The sequence below is a fragment of the Lipotes vexillifer genome, unplaced genomic scaffold, assembly GCF_000442215.2.
Source record: "Lipotes vexillifer unplaced genomic scaffold, Lipotes_vexillifer_v1.1 scaffold217, whole genome shotgun sequence".
Classification (NCBI taxonomy): domain Eukaryota; kingdom Metazoa; phylum Chordata; class Mammalia; order Artiodactyla; family Lipotidae; genus Lipotes; species Lipotes vexillifer.
The window spans coordinates 2,762,536-2,778,321 of NW_006788200.1; the positions used below are offsets into that span (position 1 = coordinate 2,762,536).

Below are 15,786 nucleotides of genomic sequence, written 5' to 3' on the forward strand. Positions count from 1 at the left end.
AAATTGACATTTACTGTGAATTCAAGTGACTGCTCCAACCTAATAATTTTCCCTGTAATTCATCTTAAACGATAAAGGTGAAATAACAGTATTCTCTCATGGCTGTCCTATTTCGCAGGTGACAGTCTTTAATGACAAACACAATTATAATAAAAAATTTGGCTATCATTTCTTCAAATATTTTTTCTGCTCCCTTCCTTCCCCTTCTGAGACTTCAATGATAGGTTTGCTAGACTACTTAATATTGTCCCACAAGTCACTGAGGCTCTGTTGATTTTTTTTTTTCAGTCATTTTTCTCAGTGTTTCTTTTAGTTTCTATTGCATTGACTTAAGGTCACTGGTTTTTCCTTCTGCAGTATTGGCACTAATTTGCTATTAATCCTTGGGACTTCCCTGGTGGTCCAGTGGTTAAGACTTGTGTTCCACTGCAGGGGGTGCGGGTTCAACCCCTGGTCAGGGAACTAAGATTCCACATGCCGTGCAGTGGACACCCTCTACCCCACAAAAAAAATTGCTATTAATCCTATCTAGTGAAAATTTCATTTCAGATATTTTATTTTTCTTTTCTATAAGTTCCATTTGGTTCTGTCTTATATCTTCCATTTCTCTCCTCATTGTTCATGTTCCCCTTAAATCCATTTTTTTTTTTTTCTTTTTGCGGTATGCGGGCCTCTCACTGCCGTGGCCTCTCCCGCCGCGGAGCACAGGCTCTGGATGCGCAGGCTCAGGGGCCATGGCTCACGGGCCCAGCCGCTGCGCGGCATGTGGGATCTTCCTGGACCGGGGCACGAACCCGTGTCCCCTGCATCGGCAGGCGGACTCCCAACCACTGCGCCACCAGGGAAGCCCTCCCTTAAATCCTTAAGCATATTCATAACAGCTATTTCAATGTCCTTATTTGCTAATTCCATCATCTTTTTTTACTTCTGCCATCATCTTTGCTACAATCTGTTTTTACTGATTAATTTTTCTCCTGGTTATGGATCATACTTTCCTGCTTCTTTGCATGTCTAATAATTTATTGAATGTTGGATTTTTAAAAAATTAATTAATTAATTTTTGGCTGCACTGGTTCCTCCCTGCTGCGCGCAGGCTTTCTCTAGCTGTGGCGAGCAGGGGCTACTCTTCCTTGCAGTGCGCGGGCTTCTCATTGCGGTGGCTTCTCTTGTCGCGGAGCACGGGCTCTAGGCACATGGGCTTTAGTAGTTGTGGCTTGCGGGCTCTAGAGCACAGGCTCAGTAGTTGTGGCGCACTCATGGGCTTAGTCGCTCCGTGGCATGTGGAATCTTCCCAGACCAGGGATCGAACCCGTGTCTCCTGCATTGGCAGACGGATTCTTAACCACTTTGCCACCAGGGAAGTCCCTGGATGTTGGATTTTGTTGTATCCTTTTCAAGAAAGTTGGACTTTGGGAATTCCCTGGTGGTCCAGTGGTTAGGACTCAGTGCTCTCAATGCAGGGACCCTGGTCAGGAACTAAGATCCTGCAAGCCACGGGACATGGCCGAAAAAAAAAAAAAGAAAAGAAAGTTGGACTTTGTTCTGGCAGGCAGTTAAATTGCTTGCAGATCAGTTTTTAAGTTTTGTTAGGGCAGACCTAAAGTAGCCTTTAATTTGGAGCTACTTTAGCCCCATTACTAAGATATGATCCTTTGGAGTATTCAACAAGGTCTCTCCTTTTTGGCTGGTGCGAACTTGGATTCCCGGCCCCATGTGAGCTCTGGGAATTATTTGGCTAACAACTCCACTATAACTGTTCTTCCAGAAATTATTCTTCCAGAAATTATTCATAGTTTCACCCTATGTATGCACAGATTGGTAATCAGCCATGAAAATATCTGGAGTTCTGGGATTTACCTGGTGGTCCAGTGGTTAAGACTCCATGCTTCTACTGCAGGGGACCCAGGTTCGATCCCTGGTCAGGGAACTAGATCCCGAATGCATGCCACAACTAAGAGTTCGCATGCCACAACTAACACCCGGCGCAGCCTAAATAAATATATATATTTTTTTAATTTCTGGAGTTCCTTCTCTGCAGAGCTCCTTCCTCTGTGGTAATCTGCCCAGCAAATTCTAGTCACCTTAGCCTCCCCAATTTCTGGTCTCTGTCTCCTCAACTCAGTAAGACTACTGGGTTGTGTGGGTTTCCTCTCCCTACACCATGATCTGAAAATTACCTCCTGTGATAAAACTTGAATAGAGAAGCGTTTGTTTTTCTTCTCTCAGGAATCATAGCCCTGTGCTAGCTATTGCCCAATATCTGAAAACAGTTGTAGTAGATATTTTTGTCCAGTTTTCTAGTCATTTACAGTGGGATGGTAATTCCAGACTCTGTTATTCCCTCATGGCCAAAAGCAGAAGACCCCCTACAATTACAATGAAAGGTTCAGTATAATTGTTAACTATTCAATATAACTATGAGACCCCAGAGTAGTTTATCTTGCTAAAAAATTCTGTATGAAGACTGCCAACTGAATGAATAAGTAATACAATTTGTGTTCAAAGCATGATCCTTTCCATAAGGAAAAGATAATGCTTGGATGTGGTTGGCAAACTACCTCTATGGTTACAATCCCCAGTACACTCCATGCTTTCTAAAAGAAGTCCCAATTTGATTAAGATACAGAACACTGTTAACATCCCAGCAAGTTCCCTCTTGCCCCTTCCCAGTCTACACTTCCACTCCCAGAAGCAAGCACTGATCTGAATTCTATCACCACAGGTTTCTTTTGCCTGTTTTAGAATTTTATATAAATTCTATCATATAGTATATCATATAGTATCATATAGTATATAAATTTTGTGACCAGCCTCTTCCATGCAATATAATATGCATCGTATGTATCAGCAGTTTATTCCTCTTTCTTGTTGAGTAGAATTCCATTGTTCATCCATTCTTTTTTTGAAGGACATCTGAGCTGTTTCCAGTTTGGGGCTATTACAGATAAATAAAACTGGTATAATAAACATTCTTGTATGAAAATTTTGGTGAACACATGTTTTTCATTTCTCCTAGATAAATACCTAGCAGTGGAAGTGCCAGATCATAGGGTAGATATATGTTACCTTTTTCACATATGCTTTTTCTTTTTAAATTTTTATTGGAGTATAGTTGATTTGCAATGTTATGTTAGTTTCAGGTGTACAGCAAAGTGAATCAGTTATACATATATACCCATTCTTTTTCAGATTCCTTTTTTTAAAGATTTTTTAAAGATTTATTTATTTATTTAAAATATTTATTTATTATTTATTAATTTATTTTGGCTGCGCCAGGTCTTAGTTGCACCACATGGGATCTTCGTTATCGCATGTGGGATCTTTAGTTGCGGCATGCAGGATCATTTGTTGCGGTATGCAGACTTCTTAGTTGTGGCATGTGGGATCTAGTTCCCTGACCAGGGATCGAACCCGGGCCCCCTGCACTGGGAACATGGAATCTTACCCACTGGACCGCTAGGGAAGTTCCTATTTATTTATTTATTTTGGCTGAGCTGGGTCTTAGTTGAGGCACGTGTGATCTTCGTTGCCGTGTGCAGGATCTTTAGTTCCGGCATGCGGAATCTTTCATTGCGGCATTTGAACTCTTAGTTGCGGCATGCATATGGGATCTAGTTCCCTGAAGAGGGATTGAACCCAGGCCTCCTGCGTTGGGAGCGAGGCGTCTTAGCTACTGGACCACCAGGGAAGTCCCCAAATTCTTTTCCCATATAGGTTATTACAGGATATTGAGTAGAGTTCCCTGTGCTATACAGTAGGTCCTTGTTAGTTATCTATTTTTTAAAATTTCTTTTTAAAAAATTATTTTATTTTTATTATTGGCTGCACTGGGTCTTCATTGCTGCACGCGGGCTTTCTTTAGTTGAGGTGATTGGGGACTACTCTTCATTGTGGTGCATGGGCTTCTCTTGTTGCGGAGCATGGGCTCTAGGCACGTGGGCTTCAGTAATTGTGGCACGCGGGCTCTAGAGCGCAGGCTCAGTAGTTGTGGCTCATGGGCTTAGTTGCTATGCTGCATGTGGGATCTTCCTGGAAAAGAGCTCGATCCTGTGTCCCCTGCATTGGCAGGTGGATTCTTTTTGTTTGTTTTTTTAATTTAATTTAATTTTTTTATACAGCAGGTTCTTATTCGTTATCCATTTTATACACATCAGTGTATACATGTCAATCCCAATCTCCCAATCCATCACACCTCCCCGCCCACTGGCCGCCACTTCCCCGCCTTGGTATCCATACGTTTGTCCTCTACATCTGTGTCTTTATTTCTGCCCTGCAAACTGCTTCATCTTTACCATTCTTCTAGGTTCCACATATATGCGTTAATGTACGATATTTGTTTTTCTCTTTCTGACTTACTTCACTCTGTCTGACAGTCTCTAGATCCATCCACGCCTCTACAAATGACCCAATTTCATTACTTTTTATGGCTGAGTAATATCCCATTGTATTTATGTACTACATCTTCTTTATCCATTCGTCTGTCGATGGGCATTTAGGTTGCTTCCATGACCTGGCTATTGTAAATAGTGCTGCAATGAACATTCAGGTTCATGTATCTTTTTGGATTATGGTTTTCTCTGGATATATGCCCAGGAGTGGGATTGCTGGATCATACAGTAGTTCTATATTTAGTTTTTTAAGGAACCTCCATACTGTCCTCCATAGTGGCTGTACCAATTTACATTCCCACCAACAGTGCAAGAGGGTTCCCTTTTCTCCAGACCCTCTCCAGCTCTTATTGTTTGTAGATATTTGATGATGGCTATTCTGACCAGTGTGAGGTGATACCTCATTGTAGTTTTGACTTGCATTTCTCTAATAATTAGTAATGTTGAACATCTTTTCCTGGGCTTTTTGACCATCTGTCTGTCTTCTTTGGAGAAATGTCTATTTAGATCTTCTGCCCATTTTTTGATTGGGTTGTTTGTTTTTATGATATTGAGTGGCATGAGCTGTTTGTATATTCTGGAGATTAATCCCTTGTTGGTCTCTTCATTTGCAAATACTTTCTCCCATTCTGTGGGTTGTCTTTTTGTTTTGTTTATGGTTTCCTTTGCTGTGCAAAAGCTTTTACACTTAATTAGGTCCCATTTGTTTATTTTTGTTTTTATTTTCATTACTCTAGGAGATGAATCAAAAAAGATATTGTGGGACTTCCCTGGTGGTGCAGTGGTTAAGAATCTGCCTGCCAATGCAGGGGACATGGATTTGAGCCCTGGTCTGGGAAGATCCCACATGCTGTGGAGCAGCTAAGCCCATGCGCCACAACTACTGAGCCTGCACTCTAGAGCCCGCAAGCCACAGCTACTGAGCCCGCAAGCCACAACTACTGAAGCCTGCACACCCTAGAGCCTGTGCTCCACAACAAGAGAAGCCACTGCAATGAGAAGCCCACGCACTGCAAATAAAGAGTAGCCCCCACTCGCCACAACTAGAGAAAGCCTGCGCGTAGCAACAAAGACCCAACACAGCCAAAAATAAATAAATTAATTAATTTTAAAAAAGAGATATTGCTGAGATTTATGTCAGAGAGTGTTCTGCCTATGTTTTCCTCTAAGAGTTTTATAGTATCCAGCCTTACACTTAGGTCTTTAACCCATTTTGAGTTTATTTTTGTACATGATGTTAGAGAGTATTTTTAGTTTCATTCTTAAAAATATGGAATGCTTCACAAATTTGTGTGTCATTCTTGTGCAGGGGCCATGCTAATCTTCTCTGTATCATTCCAATTTTAGTATATGTGCTGCCGAAGTGAGTACACATATGTTTTTTGATTAATTGAAAAATATTAGTTGAAATGAATGTGAGCCACAGGAAGGTTGAGATAGCATCTGTTTTGTGCCACTGCTTTTACTCCTAGTACTTAGAACAATGTCTGCCATAGAGCAGGTGCTCAAAAAATATTTGTTGAATAAATTAAGAAGGGCAACATCATAAAATTTTTAAAATGACTTACACCTAATATAAGACCACTGTGTAATCTCTTCCATTTCTATTGCTTTTGCAGATAATTTTGTATACTCAATTTCACCATGATCATTTTTCTTTAACAGTATTGTTCTTGTATCAGAATCTTATTTGTCAAGCCCCACTTTCCTCTCCTAATATAAAAAAAAAGTATCAATTTTACAAAATCTTCCTTTTCCAACTTCACTCACTAACAGCTTTAGAGATAAAATGGTAATTTGTTTTGCTCTGTTTTCCTTCCTTGTTCTTTGTATATTTACTGAACTAAATTAACTATCATATTATCTACTTTTTAGTCCAGTTCTCAATTTTTTACTCATTATTAAGGCCAATACTCATTATTTCATAATTAATCTATGGATTAACTTGTCTTTAAACTCTCTGTGTACTTGATTCATTGTCTTTTCAAAAGTAAAAGTTCACAGGTATTTTAAGATTAGACTTCTGTTTCTAATAATTTTATCACTTTAACATTAACTTTACTTTCTCAAACAGTACCTATTACATAATCTTATATACAGGATGATATGTATTAAGTGATTTATAGAATCATTATTAATGTCTTTCAGGTAGTCTTTCTAAAAGGAAGCACAGTAAATTATTTTTTAATTATTTTAAAACTTTCTAGGGAATTCCCTGGTCGTCCAATGGTTACAACTCGGTGCTTTCACTGCCGTGAGCCCAGGTTCAGTCCCTGGTTGGGGAACTAAGACCCTGCAAGCCGTGGGGTGCGGCCAAAAAGAACACCAAAAACCAAAAACCTTTCTATAAGTGTATCAATACATGCCCTGTTTTTTGGAATAATTCTATGGTCTTTATATTAGAAATAGTTCAGTTTGTTAGGACTGGAAAAATAACTGGTTAACAAGTTGAGATCTACCAGCAAAGTATAAGACTATAATCTGCCCATCGAATAATGATTAAAATAGTACAGTTCTAAAATTTGAAAGAAATTTAGGTTATGTAACAAGCTAATGGTGACTATTTATAACCTAAGCAATATGTTGTTGAATATCATATCATAATCCCTGAGGCTTTTTAATTCCTCTAGCTGGACAATGGTATACTAACTGATAAGAAGATATGAGTAGTATTTCAAGATCTAAATATACTCCCTAGAGTTGGGTCACTTATTATTTACTACACTATTTTAAGAACAGGTGAAATGACCTGATCATAATTTATCCACCAAAAAAACAAACAAAACCTTTTGGTTAGGGCCTATGAATTGGTATCACTTGATCAAGTAATATATTGTATGGGAGAATATACTTACTGGGATGTAACGTTGGGACATGTTGTCCAAGTCTATCATCTTTTAGCATGTGTAGCAATGTTGTTTTTCCCGCATTATCCAATCCAAGAAATACCAATTTACCAGTTTTCTTATATAATCCTGCAGAATAAGAGCTATGATTAGTCAAAGTGATATCTGACAGACTACACAAATAAAATGACTTTAAATAAAAGTATAATATAATATTCACAATTTAGTTATTTAGATACTTTTCCTAATTACCCCAGATTTTTGATAAAGAAACACTTATTAACCTTTTGAACTTTTAATATTTTATAAATTGGCCTGAAAAAGCTTGGATATCTAACCTATTTTTAGTTTTGAAGAGCTATTTTAAATTTATTATGATTTGGGAAGTCAAATCATTATAAAACTAAACTTTGCCCCGATCAATAAATGTGTGTGTGACCTAAACTTATCTTGCAATGCCAAAATGCCAATTCCCTTGACAATTTATCTTAAATCCTCTTTTATTTTATTTTATTTTATCCCTTGATAAATATCTGTGTCCTCTACTAGAGAAACACTCATAAAATACTTGACATCATGTATTTATGAAGCTAGACCAAAAGAAAAATTAAAGAGTATTTTTCCACAGATAAAAATAAATTAACTATTTTTGACAATAAAAATTACAGTGAGTTTTTTTTCAGTAAAAACGTTTAGTTCACTGTCAAATTTCTCTGAGAATAAGGTTAAACTATTCACATGATTGCATAACACTAAGCAACAACAAAAATATCCAAGCACATAATTTTAAATATATCAGTCAAGCATTGATAGATAAAGGGATAAACAGATAAAGACAGCATTGACCAATTTACAGTAGACTGGCATTTCCTGCAAAGTTCCATATTGAGCTGTGTGTGTGTGTGTGTGTGTGTGTGTGTGTGAGTGTGTATTTTAAAGACTTTTCTTAGAGCACTTTTAGGTTTACAACAAAACTGAAAGGAACGTACAGAGATTTCCCATATACCTCTGTCCCCACACATACATATCCTCACCCAAGAGGACAAAAGTTTAATGACACATATTCAACAGTATACAGAGTATTTTCACCGCCCTAAAAAGTCCTTTGTGCTCTGCCTATACATCCCATCCCACCCAAGGCCCAGCAACCACTGATCTTTTTATTGTCTCCATATTTTTGCCTCTTCTAGAATGTCATAGAATGTCATGTAGTTGGAATCACTCAGTATGTAGCCTTTTCAGATTGGCTTCTTTCACTCAGTAATATGCATTTTAGTTTCTTCCATGTATTTTCATGGCTTGATAGTCCGTTTCTTTTTAGTGCTGAATAATATTCCATTGTCTGGCTATACCATAGTTTATCCATTCCCACTAGAGGACATCTTGGTTGCTTCCAAGTTTTGGCAGTTATGACTAAAGCTGCCTCAAACACCTGTGTGCAGGTTTTCGGGTGGATGTAAGTTTTCAACTCCTTTGGGTAAATACCAAGGAGCACAATTGCTGGATTGAATGGTAAGAGTATGTTTAGTTTTATAAGAAACCAACAAACTGTCTTCCGAAGTGGCTGTACCATTTTTCATTCCCACCAGCAATGAATGAGAGTTTCTGTTGTTTCACATCCTCACCAGTATTTGGTGTTGTCAGGATCTGGATTTGGGGCATTCTAATAGGTGTGTAGTGGTATTGAAATTTATTTTTCATGTCTTTAATTGTCTAATACCCATGGAATTCCATGAGGACAGGGAATGCAGCAGCAGCTCAAAAAATACTTAATCAATAAATGAAAATTTTAAGACATTAGGCAATTACAGATTCAGGCCATCCATTTTCTAATAAGTTCGTGCCAAAATAACATCTAGTTCTTTACCCACATTTAAGTTTAAGAAGTAAATTATTTAAGTCCTAATCTTTTGATCACATATTGACCAACAATTCCAATCCTAAAGAGAAGATTGTTTTCCATATTTACTTGAGCTGGGATACTACATCTCTCCTTTAATTATAAATCTGACTAATAATCTCCTTAAACATTTCTATTTCTTAAAAGATTTCTATATAGACCGTTTCTAACCAATGCACTCAATCTTACCACCCTTTTTTAAAAAAATATTTTATTTATTTTTGGCTGCGTTGGGTCTTTGTTGCTGTCCACGGGCTTTCTCTAGTTGTGGCGAGCGGGAGCTACTCTTCGTTGTGGTGCGTGGGCTTCTCATTGCGGTGGCTTCTCGTGTTGCGGAGCATGGGCTCTAGAGCGCAGGCTCAGTAGTTGTGGCACATGGGCTCAGTAGTTGTGGCGCATGGGTTTAGTTGCTCCACGGCACGTGAGATCCTCCCGGACCAGGGATCAAACCCGTGTCCCCTGTATTGGCAGGAAGATTCCTATCCACTGTGCCACCAGGGAAGTCCCTACCACCCTAACTTTTAAATAGTAAAAGTGTAGTACAGGATAATATACTAAAAGGGAACAACTACAGCATTTAATCTTTAAACTGAGTTGGACTAAATTCTTATTTTGTGGTAGGCACTGTTAAGCACCTGCAAACATTTCACTTAATCCTCAACTCTGTGAAGTAGCATTATTATTCTCTTCTTTACAGAGGGGAAATGAAGACTCAGAGTTAACTTGCTCAAATGCCGAAGTCAGATCTGAGATTTGAACCTATGTTTGATCCCAAAGCTTTGGTTCATTTTCATTTCTCTATACTGCTTCCTAAAGTTAGCACTATTAACCTTCTTGTTCCTGATTGTGATGCAATCTATTTTGCCTTTTCAACATAATTCAGCATAGATTCATTGTTCTATAAACTGAGATATAGATTCCAACATGTTATAACCCAAAGCCCCAGCAAAATAAAGTTTAAAAGCCTCTATTTCTGACCCAGTTCTTGCAAATATGTGACAAAATATTTCAGTCTGATAAAAAGGTTTAAGAATTCTCTTGGAGGTAGTATAGAGAGAACTGACATTTGACCTGTAGTAGAGCAACAGTATAAAATAATGTGAGGAATTATATTTTTAAAAAGAAAAAAAACCACTCTGGGTTTTTAAAAATTTGCAACTAAGGTTCAACTAAGAAATAAAAATACAGTGACAAAATTTGATCTTACATTTTTATCCTTTTAATATATAGTAGTCAAACAAAATTTATATTTCCCAATCAAAATTTATTTCCTCAGTCAAGATTATGTTTGTGGAGAAAGAAATATTTATATAGGAGATATCATTCCATAAGTATGGTTGTGGCCAGTTTAGAACTATGTTGACCACTCTGTAATTACATGAAATGCTTCTCTTTCTGCCAGTTTACAAGATGATGGTTATAAGGAGACTAAACTTAGGACAAAATTTGAAAATAGGGGACTAGAAATATTTTCATTAATTATTACCATAATAAAATTGTGTATATCCCAACATAAAAGTTAATCAAAAGCCTGGTTCAGGGGGAAAAAAAAAGCCCGTTTCACCGAAAAATGTGACAAGTCAAGGGTGTCAATAAAAGAATGGGAAGCAAAGATTTTTCCTATCTTTAAAATCTATAAAGAGAGGAAAATCACTAGTCAGAATTGCTGGGTAAACAAGACTCATTTAGTAGGTTATAAAATGCCATTTATAATATACGAGGTACTTTATGGAACATGCATTTTTATAATAATAAAAAAAGAATGCATTGGATTCCTTTGAGGATTACATGAGGTAAAGCATGTAAAGCTCTTGTGCAAACTGGCTAATAAATGGTAGCTATTCCTGTTAATAATATGCTTATCAACAACCTTAAAAGATAGGAATTATTATTATTTTACAGATAAGGAAATTAAGGCTAAAGTGGAGAAAACAGTTTGTCTAAGATTACTTTGCAACAGGTATAATGAGTAATTGAACATGTTTGTATGATTCCAGAGCCCACATTTGTAACTACTGGGTTACATACAAAGAGGCTCTGTACAAATAAAAGACCCTTTTATATAAGTAGGATTAAATGGGATAACAAAAGAGAACAAAGGGCCAACATTACCTAAAAACTGTAGCACACTGCTGAAACCACTGTAAATCCAGTCAAATATGAAGGACATAGCCAAATCTTATAGGGTCTGGAAAAAAAAGTGTTTTGAATTTAGTAGTCAACATTAAACACCAACAGCATTAAACATCAACGGTGAGTAAATAATCCTACAACCTTACTACAAAGAATTAAACACTCTTTTCCATGCCAGTCTAACCTGATCTATACTGATGAATAAAAAACAAAATGTCATTAAAACACCAAGTAAAGACCATTCTTTGCCCCTCAAAGTAGCAAATATGAAAAAATTATAACAGTCAAGACTAGAAAAAATGTGGTAAAAGAAGCATTATTAGTGGCAGTATAAATTGGTACAAATCTTTTTCAAAACTAATTTGACAATAATGTATCTGTTGATACCATTTGACCCAAGAATTCTACTTTTAGAAATTGTCCTAAATATGGAAAAGCTTATGTATAAAGATGTTCATCAAAGTGTCCCATAAGAAAATTTTTAGAAATAATCTATGTTCAATAGTAAATTAAATATTGTATCTATGGTATATGAAATATTTACCAAAACCTTGGAGTGGGGGATGGGAAAGAAGAGAGAAAAGAGGAGAAGAAAGGAAATTGATCATGAAATAAGTTTCCGAGTCTGATTTTACCTATGTGGAGTAAAAACCCTTTTTCTTTTTCTTTTGTTCTTTTGTAGCAGTTGGTACCAGACAGTAAATTTCTGGGTTTGTTATCTTTCTGCATTTTTCAAATTTTAATCATGTTACTAAATGTAAAAAAAAAAAAAAAAAAAGATTAAATCACAGTAGAAAATACAGAGCATAGTTCAATTCAGCATTTACTTGACATGTACTTGATAAACTAATATAGCTAATATGGAAAATAAGAGAAAAAAAGCCTCTTTAGAAAAAAAATCACTTATACAAAAATATGCTTTCAGATCAACAAAGTTCATTTTCTAGAGCTGAACAAAAAAACCCAGGCCCAAAACTTGGGCCAAGTCCAAAAAGTTTGAAGGGTTGTGCTATTTTTGATATTCTTCAGACTAAGTATGACACACAACACTGCTTTCTATAACTGCCTCTCCCTCCAGTGGGCTGCCAAGCTGGACACAGATGGGCCCACCAAATTCAATATTCCTAGAGAGTAAGATGTTGAGAGCACATCACCTTGAGAGTCAGAAACAGAGAAAAGAGACAGCCTACCTCCAGTCTGTACAAGGCCTAGCAGTGTTTACTAGGAAATCCCCTGGATCCTGGCAATAGATTCTCCCCTCTTCTATTAACTTCTTACTTGAATTAGCGTAAGCAGAATTTTGTTCTTGCAATCAGTTGATTCCTGATTAAGACAGAGTGACTGGCAAACTATGAATAGTTTCATTTGTCAGTGTCACAAGAATGAGAACTACAACAGCAACATAAATATATAAGAATCTATTATCTTAGAAGTTCTCATTTTACTCAAGTTGAAAATTACACCTCCTTCTACTCTTATCTTTTTAGGTCATATAGAAATTGAAACTTAAAGTCAGAGAAAATATATACAGGTAGCTTGTCTTTTCTGAAGATTCTGAGGTATATGCTTTTCAAAGGGAATCATAATAATTTTCACTGTAGAGAATCAAATAAAGCAGTGGTGTGTTGAGATATTTAATTTAATTTAATATATATTTACCTAGTTCATATTACATCCAAAGTCCGGAGCTAGACATCATGGGGAATACAAATATTGATGACAAACGTGGCTCTTTCTCTCAAAAAGATTATACAGTGATAAATGAGCTACACAAATGCAATTAAACTGAAAAATGTTAAAACTGAATAGGATATTATCTAAAATGGTAACAACTCACCCTATAGAGTTTCAAGACTCATTCAAACACAAGGGAAAAAAAATGCCCATACTGAAGTCCTAAGCTACTAGGGGAGTAATGATCATAAGAGCATAAAAACAAAATAATAAAAATAAATAACAGAGATATGAGGTATTTATGTGCATACCAACAGAAAGAGGTATGGTATGCTCACAAATGCACTTTATATTTTGTATGAAAAAAGAGAAAACCAGTCCTGCTTGTCTCTATGTCCGAAGACCTATTTCCATAGTTCTATGGTGACACCAGGGTACAGCTAGGTAAAGGTTTCTTAGATGGTGTTTAGCCTGAATGGGAACAGCAAAAGTCGGGAAATATTAGATAATATGACTGGGGTTAGGGGACGGCAAACTGAGAGTAAAAAATCAACTGGTGCTAATTAGTGATGCAGAAGCCAGACTGATAAACAAATCTGAGACTAAATTTAGACATTAGGTCTTCATGCCTGCTACTTTTGATATATGAACATAAGAAACGATGCTGAATCCACCTTTCAATTTAATAAAACAAAGCAAAACAAACAAACAAAAAATATCAGCTACCATTTATTGAACCCCTACGAGCATTATGGTCTAGAGGTTAAGAGCAGGAGCTCTGGTGCTAGGACTTTACTATCTACTTTAGGTAAGTTACTTCACTTTCCTCATCTGTAAAATGGGGATAACAATATTACCTGAGATGGTTATTGTGAAGATTAATTACTACACGCAAAGCATTTAGTATTTTGCATGGAGGAAGCATTTAATTTTAGCTGCTGTTATTATTATTTCTTCTACTACATGGCCCACAGTACTAGATACTTTACAGATATCACCACTAAATACCCCAACAACCTTTCAGAGTACATATATTATTGTTCACATTTTACAGAAGAAGCTGAAGTTACAGTAAGTAAAACTCAACTATTAATGATAGGCACAACTAAGTTTCAAAATGAGTCGAACTTCCACATCCATCCCCTTTCCCTTACATTGCATTGGCTCTCTAAAGCTTTATAACAATAGTTTTAAAGGTTTTAATTTATTTAAGTCATTACATACCATTTTTTAATAACTCCAGCTCATGACTCTGACATGTAATTCCTTCCTCTCCCTCACATCCAACACCCAGTCATTCCTTAGCTCTATCAATTTCTGCACTGAAGTCTCAAGCTTTCTTTGATGCTCACAGGAGCCACCCAGTCAAAAGCCTTATTGTCACCTTCCAAAACTACCATCTTAACATCAAAATGTGTTTCTACCCATATGTGCATGCCCTCCAGAGTAGCTTCCCCAAAATGTCATCTTGGACTTGTTGCATAGTCAGGGTGACTATAACTCCCAGTTTGCTGGGGATAGTCTCAGCAAAGTTATTTCAGTGTAATTATTAACAGTGCTTCCTCTCACTCTCAAAAGGGTCCTGATTTAGGTTAAATTATATGGCCACTCTATGCTTGTGGATGGAGAGTCACTGGAGATTTGTGAGCTGAGAAATGATACAATCAAACTCCTAGGCCCAGTATTCCACATTCCACTCTTAGCTACCTTTCCAAGTTTAATACATATGACTTCCCTACTTGTAGCTTTCCCCAGACCAAAGTAAACTGCTTGCCATTCACCACTGGTGACCTGGACTTTACTACCTTAAAACCTCTGCTCATTATCCTTCCCAGCATCAGAATGTTCTCCCACTATCTCTGCCTAAAGTCTCCTTGCATCCAGCACCAGCCAAATGCTATGAAAGAAATTAATTCTCACTTAAGGGACAGATATAGATGGAAGAACCAGAAGAACCCAGGAAGGGTAAAAGAACTAGAAGAGAGAGGCAAGGAAAGAAGTTAGCCACATTAAATGCAGAGATGTCACAGCTAGCTTTGGTGACAAGGAGACAACAGTTGACAGCATGAGTAGCCTGCAGTGGAGTGGTAGTACAGGAGAGCCTATGGCCGGTACTTAAACCACAGCAGAGCTGTGTGACCTTGAACAAGTTAAAATCTCTCAGGGTGTTTTAAGAGCAAATGAGATACAATGTACAAAGTAAGTATCAATATTTAAAACCTGGCTTCTGTCATTATTGAGAAGAGAATGGGACAGGAGGTTAACAGGTGGAGGCAGTGAGGAAATTCTTCTTTCATTCTTTTTTTTTTTTTTTTTTTGGGTACCTTTGTTTTTTTTTTTTTTCTTTTAGGTATATTTATTCAGGGCCAACGACATAGCCTTAAATATATTTGCTCTACTGGCATGTAATCAAAGTGCATTTATTTTTATTTATTTATTTTTTTAAATCAAGCACTCAGAATTGGTTTAGGTACCAGGTTTTTTTGTTTTTTTGTTTTTAACATCTTTATTGGAGTATAATTGCTTTACAATGGTGTGTTAGTTTCTGCTTTATAACAAAGTAAATCAGCTATACATATACATATATCCCCATATCTCCTCCCTCTTACGTCTCCCTACTCTCAACCACTGCGCCACCAGGGAAGTCCTAGGAAATTCTTCTTTCAAAAAGTTTGAAATGGGATGAAGGAAATGAGGTTTTCTTCTTAAGGAAGGGTGAGGCTTGAGAATGTTGATAAATTGAAAGGAAGGAGCTAGTGGCAAGGAAGAGGTTAAAGATGAGAAAGAGAAGGAATTAACCAAAAGGGTCAAAGTCTCAAGAGGAGCCTGGGCAGAGAGCACACTC

General features: G+C 37.0%; 1 protein-coding gene across 1 annotated transcript in view; it reads right to left on the reverse strand.

The window, feature by feature from the left end:
- Positions 1-15,786, reverse strand: part of SAR1B (secretion associated Ras related GTPase 1B) — a 28,442-nt gene that overhangs the window by 6,000 nt on the left and 6,656 nt on the right. Inside the window, exons 2-3 of the mRNA XM_007461365.1 lie at positions 11,247-11,322; positions 7,244-7,363 (exon numbers count right to left, since the gene is read on the reverse strand). Coding sequence (XP_007461427.1) covers positions 7,244-7,363; positions 11,247-11,304 — 178 coding nt within the window. The 5' untranslated portion in view covers positions 11,305-11,322. The remainder of the gene's footprint in view (positions 1-7,243; positions 7,364-11,246; positions 11,323-15,786) is intronic.